Genomic DNA, 12,032 nt, shown 5'->3' with positions numbered 1-12,032 from the left:
ACCTCCCATTGATCAGTTCTCTCAGACTGAGTGGCTATGACCGACTCAGTACGTACACTGACTGATTGAATGAACCAATGTGCCTCCTACTGATTTGGAGAACCATTGCAAGTTCATTCACAAACTGTAGAAATGAGACTCGCAATACAATACACTGAAAGAATCAGTTCATGTACTGAACGGAGGAACACGGAGAAAAACTGAATCTCAGTTCAGTTCACTGATGATATATGTATGGGAGACTGCATGAGAAAGGAAAGAATTTAAAAAAAGGAAACAGGAAAATTAATACAAAACTGAAATCAATTTTAATTAGTCATGTTTCAATGTTCCGTTTTATTGTGATGTGTACACTATTCTAACGTTTTGTTTGTACGATTGTTGAAATGTAATTTATTGTCAAAATTCAATTATGATGATGATAATTATGTGTGAATTGCTTATTTTGCTGGTTCCTTTTTATATTGTTTGGTGGTTAAATTTGTTACATTATTATGATACTATTTTATATTTTAAACTAAAATATAGCTTGTTGTTGTTTTTGAAGTGAAAAAATCAGTGATTCAAAGATTCGAATCAATTCAGTGAACTGAACGAAATGAAACGAATCACTAAAAAGAATCGCTTTGCACTTAACTACAACAACGGCACATCTCTATTTACAGAGAACTTACCGTTTAGCATTACGTTGTTATACCGGCTCATGACAGCTACTGGAGCTGTAGGAGGGGCAATCGTCTGATATTTTCTAGAAAACCAATCCGTTTCGAGAGGCATCTAGAGATATCCAATCAGCTGCGAGACCAAGTCTACAAATACAAGCTTCTCGACTCGCGCGCAGCACGTGTTGTAGCCTCAGTGCGCATGTTTCTCCAAGAGGTGGGATTAATGTGAGCACAGAAACGCATGCGCATTTCCTTAAACATGTCTGCGCCCATACACGCACGGGGGTGAGCAAGTTCGGTGGCGATTCGTGGCATCTTTAAACTGACCGTACAGGTGAGAGGGTCGTGTGGTTGTTTTGAGACGGGAGGTTTCATAGGAGAAACGACTGCCTTCTGGGAATGTTTTATTTCGTAAAGCCCATGGATTTTGTTATACCGGAGACTGCGCAGCATGTGGGAACTGCGAGATAATTATGCTTGTACCTTTTAGCATGTGGAGTTCTTATATTGTATGTGTATATATGCATTAAATGAAGTTTTTAAAGAAATCAGATTTGCAGTCATATTAATATTAAAAGTGTTTCTTAAGAAATCAGATTTCTAGCTATCCTTACAACTACTTTGCGAGTTCGTTTCAGGAGGTTTTCGGATTTGCTGCTTACTTCTAGGCGGTGTGGCATTGCGGTGAGGGAGCTGGACTGGAAACTTCAGTTCCTAACACGCGCTGATCTTAACCCGCAGGACTCGAAGATTCACTCACTCAGTGATTCTGTACTTGTGAGACGCAGTGGGAAAGCCTTCAGCTGTTAAAAATATACAAGTTAACGCATTGTTAAAGAGGCAGGGCTAATTTGTCTTTCCGTGACGAAGGAGATTATGAACTAGACGAAATCCTCCTGGCGTGTGTCTGAGTGATGTTTAAGGAAATGTCATCTGTCTACTGGTCTCTTTAAAATTCATATACTGTAACTGAAAAAAAATACAATCTACTGAGTTCATACCACACAACCGTTTCCCCATCTAAATCCTGGTAAAAACATTATTTTATATTGACAGCAGCTGGTTATGCTGAATATCCACGGAGTACCTGGCAAAATACCCACCCATTGTGAAACCCGCCTAACCATTTCGTCATGGGTGGAGTAGGTGCCTGTGTGTTAGCACAGGGCACAAATTCATCACCTCGTGTGTTAGTGGCATCACTGAATGTTGTGTTTCTACAGGTATGTATTCTGTAGCTTTATAGGCCATAAATATTGTGGTAATTATTGAGTCCCCACCTGCTTGTCTGTGTCTTAGTGGTATTTGCCTTCTTGCTGTGTGCTCCAGTTTCCTTCCACATCCTAAAGACTGATGTACAGGGTCAGTATTGTCACATCTACAAAGAAGTGTGAAATTCAACATGTAGCACAAAGCCAGCTGTCTAGCACCCTCTTCAGTAAGTATAATAACTAGATGTACAGTACAGTGGCTAACCCTAAAATATGCTGGGATGTGAATGTTCAGCTCTTTTCTGATGCCCATCTCTTGGATAATCTTACAAACCTTGTGTCTTCCAGGTCAGTCCAGTTGACACCCTGGCTGTCTATGCCAACTGGCCACTAAAAGCAGAGGAGCTAACCGTGCTGCATCTCTTTTAGACTGAATGATACCACGTGGTGTCACTAATTGCAGTGCTAGGGTTAAAATGGTGTTGAAAGAGAGGATCACTTTCTAGCCCTAAAGTGCAAAAACAGTTCAACTACTTAAACTTTTACTGCGTGGGTAGCCTCTTGGACCAAAAACTTGAACTGAACTCTGTATACAATTTCAAATTGTAGTCGGACTTTGCTGTTGTTGTTTCTATCTTGGAACAAATCGCTCTTGGAAAGTGTTGTAAGGTACCTTTCAATGACAAGGACTGCACAAGTGCTTGGGTTCTTTTTTCTTTTCCAAGATTAATTTCCAAATTAGTATTTTTGTCCGTCTTTCTTAGAAAATTCGGATCCATGCTTTCTGTAAGGATATTAATTTATATAATAGTAAATTAATTCCAAAATAAAATCTGAGACTTTTGATGCATTAATAAAAGATATTCTATTGGCTTAAGTTATTTAAACACAGACTCTTTATCATTTCCTTTTCAGGATGTCTGATATAGAGACGGTGAGCTGCAATGAGTTCGAAAAGTCTGAAAGTGAAGTCCAGGATGGGGGCTTATTGCCAGAGAAAGAAGAGGAGAATTTGACAAAGAAAAAGATTGTACCAGGAATCATTTATCTCGGCCACATCCCACCAAGACTGAGACCTAAACATGTACGAAATATGCTGGGGGTTTATGGAGAAATAGGGAGAATATTTTTACAACCTGAAGGTACAGAGTTTAAACTCGGAATATAATTTTACAGTTAATATAAAGTCATTTTGTAGAGTACAGTGGAAGCAAAGGTGGATAACTTTCACACTTGGTAGTCTTTATGTCAGCCAGTAGAGGCGAGTTTCATATGGCATCTATGGAAATCTATGTAGTATATTTTTGCTAGTTGTATTAACCATTAGAGTATATGGAATATTTGAGTAAATTATCCATAAGCATGACATATGCCCTCAACCAACCCTGAATTAGAATAAGCAGGTTTGAGAATACTAAGCTACAATACTTAGTGTCTTATAGAAATTTTCAGATCTTTGACCAATTTTGTAAATTACTGAATGACAAATCCTACACATACATTTTTGTTCTCTTTATTATTTTTTGTTTTTTATCACCTCACATAAGCTCTAAAATTATTTTTTTTATATGTTAGAAAACATATAAGACAAACAAGGAAGTATGCTGTTTGTATAAGTATTCAGCCTCCATCATGCAGAGGTCTCAAGCTTGAATATATGAAAACCAGTTTCTGTAAAATCGATCCTTACCAGTGATCATTAAAACCGTGCCACATTTTTGGGTGAAAACTCCACTCTTAAGACATCATTATTCATGCTGTGAATTGTGGAAGCAGAAGATTAAAGAGCATTCCAAAGAAGATGGATATAAAATGGTACAAAAACATAAATTAGGAGTGTGTTGGTTTGGACATGTGCAGGGGAGAGATACTGGGTATACTGGGAAAAGGATGCTAAGGATAGAGCTGCCAGGCAAGAGGAAGGCCTAAGAGAAGGTTTATGGATGTGGTGAGAGAGGACATGCAGGTGATGGGTGTAACAGAACAAGATGCAGAGGACAGAAAGATATGGAAGAAGATGATCCACTGTGGCGACCCCTAACTGGAGCAGCTGAAAGAAGAAGAAGAAGGAAAAGGGTGCAAAACGTATCCAAGTGTTTGGGTACCCCGGTAGGCACTGTTCTTTCAGTTAATGGGATGTGGAGGCTATGTCAAACCACCCAGATGCCACCTAAAAAAGGTTATCCTTCAAAACTGTCTGTGCACCTGTTAAGAGCCACAGATTTCAGTAACTGACACGACTGGTAAAGGTGCACCAGTCAGGCATATCACAAGCTCTGCGCAGCACTGCTGGCCATGGGAATGTGACATTAAAGCAGCCATAAAAGAAACATGTGAAAGCACAAGTGGAGTTTGCTTGAAAGATATGATGTGGAACAAGGTTCTGTGTCGCATAGGAGCAAGATAGAGCTTTTTGGCCAAATTTCAAAGAAATATGTGTGGTGCAAAATTAACTCTGTGAATGCTTAAAAAAAATATAAAATCTACAATAAAGTATGGAGGTGGCAGAGTTTACCTGTGGGGCGGCTTTTCATTCCACTGCGTGACAGAGTGAACAGACCAGGAAGCCTAAAGAAAACTTTAGGGGGTGCCAACCGTTTAATAATTAGAGAAAGAAAATAAAAGGGATCTGTACTCTTGGCACTTGATTAGGGAGGCTTTTCTCAGCCTATATGGTGGCATTTGAGCAGGACCTCTATATCCTTCAGGGGACTGCCTGTTTATGGGGTCCTGGGCAGAAGAGTTGGAGCGTTCTCCAGGACTTATGGATGGTGCTAGCCACTGTCCTTGGACACCTCTGGAGAGAGAAGATGTGGTTTGCGCCAGTGCCCCCTCTTGTTCAAAGGTGGTACTGCTTACCGTCTCGGAGCCTGGAAGATGGTTTCCAAGCCCACGTGTGTGAGAACTGCTTTTCATTCCACCATCAATTAGCGAGTGAAAGAAGAAAGGATAGTGGAGTATTTAGACAAAAGCATCGAGTCAACCTGTTGCAACTTAGGTGCAAGTTCATCTGATTTCAAACAGAAGACTAGAGTATCCTTGGAGTGTCTCAAAGACAAAATGGGTGGATGTCCTACAATGGCCCACTTGATAACGATCGATAATCTGCAGCAGTGTTTGAAAATTGCATTGTACAAGTGTGGTCAGACTAACCTGAAAAATATGGAATAAATATGTTTAAAAAACTGGGCCAAAATTACTCTGCAGCAGTGTGTAAGACATGGTTGTCAAAATGGAATTAAAGTCATTATTGCTGCAGCAAGTGGCTCCATAAAATATTAAACGGGATGGTATACTTATACAATCGGCATATTTAATTTTCTTTGTAAGATTGTTTTCTAACATAAGACAATGTTAAAATAAGAAAACTAACTTGAAAACAAACACAACTTAAAAAATTAGAATGGAAAGCAAACTTGCAGTGTAGAATGTAGGGAATTGGTCAAGGGTACAGATACTTTTGCATGGCAGTGTATCATGACATTCACACTGACACTCCCTTATTTACGAGGCAGGTAGTGTTTAGAATGACCAAGGTGCATTTCACAGATCACTTCTGTAGCAATAGGACATCCTCATCAGAAACCTGTTTTTGTTCATCACAACTTTAGTGTTTAAACATTTTATGTCTTTCCTTAATTCATTTCAATTATTTTAGATTATGCAATTAGGAAAAAGAAGACGAGTGCAGGCTCCAGGGGGAAGACATTCACCGAGGGATGGGTAGAATTTAAGGACAAGAGGGTGGCCAAGCTTGTGGCTGCCACTCTCAACAGGACACCCATGGGGGCACGCAAGAGGAGCCGTTTTCATGATGACCTTTGGTGTATTAAGGTACAGCACTTGCTGCTTTTATTCATAAATGATACTGTGCAGAGGCTGCTGGTGGGTATGCAGAGTCCTGTCCAACAATCCAGTAATAATGAGACTTGCATCAATTTATTATTTATGTTCTGAACTATTTAAAAAAAGCTCAAAAAGGTTGAGCATTACTTCACCACTACAGGCTGTGGGTAAGGCTTGGTGGTTTGTCTATTCCTTGTCCAGTCACTCCTTTTGAAAAAAAGATTTTTGATGTACTTTTTCATGTAATCAGTTATCGTAAAAATTACTAATATGAAAGATTTATTAAAGTTACTGCCATACCCAGAGACAACCTTCTGGAATATAAAAACAAAGACAACAAGAACCGCATCCCGCTTGTTGTCACCTACAACCCACATCTTGAAACACTTCGAAAAATTATAAAAGAACTTCAGCCAATACTAAACAATGACCAAACACTGAAAAATATATTTCCTGAACCTGAATTTCCTGTTTATGTGAATTTCCTCTTGGGATTAATAAAGTATCTCTATCTATCTATCTATCTATCTACCTACCTACCTACCTACCTACCTACCTACCTACCTACCTACCTACCTACCTACCTACCTACCTACCTACCTACTCACTCACTCACTCACTCACTCACTGCATACAGACAACCACCAAACCTTCAGCAACTAATTGTCCGAAGCTCCCTAAGTGAACCAACAGAAAATGGCACATCTCCCTCACTACAGAAAAGATGTAAAACGTGTGCCCACATTTATAATACAGACCGTATAGTTATACCACACAGCCGACTAGAACATCACGTAAAGGGATCATTTTCCTGCAGATCATCTAATGTAGTCTACCTAATTCTCTGCATGAAATGTCCTGACACTGCACTCTGTGGGAGAAACTGGACAAACACTCCGCCAGAGAATGAATTCACACAGGTTCCACATTAAACATGGCAACACAGATGTTCCTGTAGCAGCCTACTTCAACAGCCATGGACACTGTGAGAGGGACTTTAAAGTCACAGTGCTTATGGGCAACTTAAGAACACAGCAAGAGAGAAAATAATGGGAAGTCAAACTCATGGTAAAATTTAATACATTACAACACGGTTTGAATAGAGACAAGAGTGTTATGGCCAGGTATGAGGATTGTTTGCATCTCGCAGACTGACACAGACAACAGACTATAGATCCACACTGTATGGAAATTCAAAAGACTTTGTTGGACAGTGTAACAAGAGGCGCTATATAGGCACCAGATCTGACACAGATGGACACAGAGGCATGTATAAAACCAATAGAGACTTTTATTTTTCTTCACCCGTGGGCGTACGTCTTCCCCGTGAGCCACAGGCAATACACAGTCCAAAAAGCACTTGATAAACACACCGACAGTTTTCTCGCTTTTACCACCACTCCTCCTCCTCCTCAAGCGTAGTCCTCCTCCTCTCGACTCTGGCTCATCGAGTTGTGGTGGCTGGCCCTTTTTATAGCCCACCCGGAAGTGTTCCAGGTGCTTGACCACCTGGTCCTAATTGCACTTCCGGGTGGGGCTGAAGATTCGTCCAGCCGGGCTGTTGAAACCAGACAGCCCCCCCTAGCGGCCACCCCAGGCCCCAACCAGGCTGTGGAGGACTCCATCTCCCATGGAGCCCTGTGGGAGGTTGGGGAATCACCGTCGGCCAGGGAGGCTGCCACCAAGCATCCCAGGGGAGGTATTGGGCTGTCCATGGTTGTTCCCCCGGAATATAAGCAGCAGGGGTGTCCCGGCTGGGCATGGGACCCGACCGTTCGTCACAACAGTTATCTTATCCAAAGATCTTGACCATACATTGTTCTTTTCTCTTGTTAAATGAACCTTAACCTGAAGGGTTCTACTAATTTTTTTACATTTAACATTTCTCACTTAAAGATTTACCAATGTTGTTTCTTGTCCTAGTGTGTATATAAACATAGGGAACTCCAGTTTCTGTATTACATCTTGCCTGAAGAAGGGGCCTGAGTTGCCTCGAAAGCTTGCATATTGTAATCTTTTTAGTTAGCCAATAAAAGGTGTCATTTTGCTTGACTTCTCACTACATTCATAATTTAACACAAGTATTAATTATTTTCATTCTTCTTTTAAAAATTGATTGGATTAACCCATCATGTGGGTCTTTTTATGAAATACTACTACTAAGTCATTTAACATTTATCGTTCTAATGCCAAAGTGAATGCTGTTTCACAGTTTACCACCCACCAATTGTGATTACCCCCTCAGTTTGTTGTCTTCATTAGGGCTGAGCTGATGGTCGATTATATCATCCATCACAGATTGGCAGGACTTATTGTTGATGTAAATAAACATCGTTGATTGTCTTCAAACATTTACAGAAATTTCCTCAAAGCAGCAAACTGCAGCTGTCACTTTTTATTGTTATTATTTTTAAATCCCATGTGCCTCTTAAGAAAGCAGTCAGACACTCCCATTTGCAGCAGTAGGTGCGCAAAATTCCTGTGTGCTGAGCTGAGGGAAGGCAGTCTGATCAATACGTCATGCACAAAGTTTGAATAAGAAGAGCGCGGGTATGTGCCACTGTGGTGCCCACAGACTTGTGGCCGCACAAACTGGACTTCATTTGCATATTTGCTCCTTTTAAAGGGTCGCCTGAAGCTGCTCATTTGCATGATGAAATATCAGCTTATACTGTGCATGACTGATCCCCAGCCTAATGCAACTTGGCAGTAGTGTTACAATATTTTTCATTCACCATCTATTTCCGTAACACGCTTATTCTGGGTAGGGTGGCAGGGCAGCTGTAGCCAGTCCTTGTGATGTTATATTTTAGCATTGGAAAAGGAGAGTGGCTGTCTGTTGGTGGTGGTGCTTGATGCTTCATGGGGATCCCCCCTGCCTTTTGATATCATATACAAATATACACTTGCACCTTCCTTCAAGGGGGGAAGCTGAAGCCCTCTTGCAAGCTCACAAAAACAAGAATTTGTCAGATTAGCACAGCCAACCCCTTGACTCCCATGTCTTATGATCTGATGAGTCACACCTTGCTATTTTTTAGTACTGTACAGCTTTAGAAACTTTTTGAAATATAACTTAAAATTAGATTTCTAAAAGCAGCAAGGCTGGAATTGGCCCATGTGAAGGTAACCATCTCTTTTTAATTTCTTTTGCAGTATCTGCACAGGTTCAAATGGTTTCACCTAAGTGAGCGCTTAGCTTATGAGAAGGCTGTACGTCAGCAGCGTATGAGAGCAGAAATTGCACAGGCCAAGCGAGAAACCAATTTTTACTTGCAAAATGTCGAGAAAAGCAAGAACATTGAAAAGCTTAGAGAAAAGAGGAAAAAGACTGGCCAGGAGTTTGAAGAGAAGAGCTGGAACTTCACACAGAGACAAACAGAGGAGGAGATCCAGAAGGCTAAACAGACAGCCAAGCTGGGCAAGAGTCAGAAGCAGCAGATGAAGAAGGCCATGGCCAAGGTCCAGGAGTTTGAGAAGAAGTCACATTCAAATGTGTCCTTGCTTGCCAAGATCTTCAATCCAAGTGGCAGTAAGCAGGATTAGAAGGGTGCAATTTATTCATATGCAGAGACTGTTAGAAAATAAATCAAATGTATGTATGCATCTGCACAGAGAAGGTGGTGAACATACCAGTAAATTATATTAACAAGAAGGTTTTCTGTAATGTGCAACATTAAGAATCGGGAATGCCTACTACGGAAGCCTTAGTTTGGGGTTTGGGGGTGAATTAATGGGTGGACGACAAAATCTGTTATTCTTCAAGGTGTTTTTTTTTTTTTTTTTAATCCACCATCTTCAGTCAGTGGGGGTCTCTAGCAATTGTGATGTACACAATCCAACAACTGGAGTCTTTAATTAATAGTCAGGCCATTAGTGAATTAGCAATATCAGTGTGCTTGAACCCAATACGTGGATGAACTGGACGTTTACAAATATAAGGATGAAGCGTTTTGCCTGTATGTTATCATATGTATGGTAATGATTTAAATGGCCTAGAAACTAACCTAGAACTTGAGAGGCCCGGGTTTAGCATGTATCATTTTATCAAGTCTATACTGAATAATTCCTGCAGTTAGATAGAAACTTGTTTTGTAGCATTAGTTTTAAAGCTTTAGTTTCTGAATTCTTTAACTCTGTCTTGTAACTGCAGTGTTAGCCAGTTGGTGACTTTATTCTTAGTAATGTTAACAGCCATCAGACCTAATTAATTATCACTTTGGCTATGCAGCATAGCCTGTCAAATGCCACAGCTGAAGAAATTTGTTGTGACCCTGCCACAAAAGTGTAGGGGAGTTGTAGTTCTGAAATGGTTCAAATGAACAATTGGGCCTAAACAGGCTGAGAAATGGCTGCTTGACAGTAGCCTCACTAACCAAGAAGCTGTTAATCACCAAAGCCATTTGCCATGTGTTTTGGTGTGCTTTTATGTCGGAGCTGCAACTGTCCAGCCATGTTGGCAGTCTGAACTACAAAAGAGTGGCTGGTTGGTGACAGATGACATTGAGTTAATGATGAGAGTATGTCATAGATGTGTGAAGTGTGTCATCAAGGAGGTGCTCTGTGCGGCATGAGGAGGCTGGTCAGTATGTTCTGTACCCAACTGGCACTGCGTGAGTAGTTTTTCAGGGGGTTTGCCAACACACTCTCTTCACATCCTTCAGCCTCCCACAATTTCTGTTAACATGTTCACTTCACTTGTGCAGTAACATAGAAGAAATTGGGCAGCCACAGGTATTTGGGCTTGTATCTTTAGAATTAATGAAGAATTGTATAGATCATTTTTTATGTTAATACACATTTTTATATTTGTTTATTCTCAATATGCAATGGAACTAATATCAATACAAACTTATAAGGCCTTAATGGAGGAAATTGTTTTTTTCTTTTTTGTTATGGATTTAGTCATGAACAGCAAGAGCTGGCTTCTTATTCTAGAACTGGTTGCAGCGAAAACCTGGAGCCATTCCAGCCCCCAGAAATGGAGTTTGAGCAGTTGTTGTAGTACCCCACAGCGCACTCCTCAATACACCAGACAATCTAACATACTTTATTTTCTTTTTCTGAGAGCGTTGTGTTTTATGATCTGGGGAAGCTCACTATGTCCTGTTAACTGGCAGTAGGTTACAGGCAGCTTAAGGGTTGGGGTGTACATGCGTCAAAGCCAAAGCAACACGCATTAGCAGCAGCAGTTGACTACTAGTTAGGAAAGTGGCTACAATGAAAACCTGCAGCCACATTGGCCCATCCACCCCTGACTTATACATGCGGCCTGCTGCTCTGGTGGGGTATTTCGGCTCATTCAGTAGTCACAGCAGAACTCTTGACCATTTCCTTAGAAATCAAGGGGGCACATTCACCCTGTGACTGCAGGGGTCAACTCTAACAAACTTCCCGAAGTAACCAGCAGCTGTGTACTAAGCTGGGTACTAGTTAAGTGTGGAACATTCTGGAAATCACCTACAGTATGAGCTCAGTGCAATATTGTTATAAAGTACATCAACTGATGACCATTAAGAGTTTTATTTTTAACACAATAGGAAATTACATTTGTAAAATAAGGAAAAAAATATTGTTATTCTTGTCTTCAAAGTGTTTTATTAAAGTTGCACATTTCTTGAGCAAGCAGTGCTTTCTGTTTAACTTTTATAACTGTCATTTTCTCTTCAAACAACATTCTTTCTGTTGTCCTGAGCCAGAAGGGACTTTCTTCAATAGAGTTTCTATTCTATCATACTGACAATCACTCAAAGGCTGTGATGTTGAACTACTAAAACTTTTTTTTTGTGCTCGAAGAGTATAGTACAGTTTGTACAGTATAATCCATTCATTGCCAAGTCATTGGGAGTTTAAAATGTGGTTCATTCTTTCACAGGACAGTTTCAAACATCTAATTCAAATACTGAAGTGTAACAAGTGATCAAAGTGACGAGGGAATATTCCCCCGAACATCAAGTTTTGTTAACATTGCTTTTTTGACACAAGAGTGCAGTTTGTAGCCATTGCATCCCTGCATAAAGCAAAGGTGACAAATGGGACAGCTATCTGTCACAGCCTTTTCCACTAAATCCCTGGTCTTGTTGGTGCTACTGATAAGCACACATTCCAATTTACTATTCAAAAGTAAAGGACAAATCCTGCGTCCATCATATGGTGTGTAACCATAACATGGGATTTCTCATTGGTAGCGTGATGGGCTGCCATTACATGTGTTTACATTTGTGACAGCAATCGTCTGGAATCAGATGTTGAAGGATTGCATTATGGAGTTCTCTCGAGTAACTGTGCTTTTCCTTTATTCTAGCATTTG

At 40.4% G+C, this 12,032-nt stretch overlaps 1 protein-coding gene across 1 annotated transcript; it reads left to right on the top strand.

Moving 5' to 3' along the window:
* Positions 1-862: 862 nt before the first annotated feature.
* Positions 863-9,418, top strand: abt1 (activator of basal transcription 1). Its single transcript, XM_028813323.2, has 4 exons — positions 863-999; positions 2,792-3,018; positions 5,535-5,710; positions 8,879-9,418. The coding sequence occupies exons 2-4, from the start codon at positions 2,793-2,795 to the stop codon at positions 9,266-9,268; spliced, it is 792 nt and encodes a 263-aa protein (XP_028669156.1). The 5' UTR covers positions 863-999; position 2,792; the 3' UTR covers positions 9,269-9,418.
* The last annotated feature ends 2,614 nt before the right edge of the window (positions 9,419-12,032 follow it).

This window comes from Erpetoichthys calabaricus, chromosome 11, assembly GCF_900747795.2.
Source record: "Erpetoichthys calabaricus chromosome 11, fErpCal1.3, whole genome shotgun sequence".
In the NCBI taxonomy this organism is placed as follows: domain Eukaryota; kingdom Metazoa; phylum Chordata; class Cladistia; order Polypteriformes; family Polypteridae; genus Erpetoichthys; species Erpetoichthys calabaricus.
The sequence above is the reverse complement of the archived record's forward strand: the minus strand, read 5'-3'. Positions and strand labels throughout refer to the sequence as shown.

Bases quoted from the DNA above. Each gene is read 5' to 3' on its own strand.
- abt1 (XM_028813323.2), top strand. From the start codon at position 2,793: ATGTCTGATATAGAGACGGTGAGCTGCAATGAGTTCGAAAAGTCTGAA. The intron at 3,019-5,534 runs GTACAGAGTTTA...CAATTATTTTAG, and splicing joins AATATTTTTACAACCTGAAG to ATTATGCAATTAGGAAAAAG. The intron at 5,711-8,878 runs GTACAGCACTTG...TTTCTTTTGCAG, and splicing joins ATGACCTTTGGTGTATTAAG to TATCTGCACAGGTTCAAATG.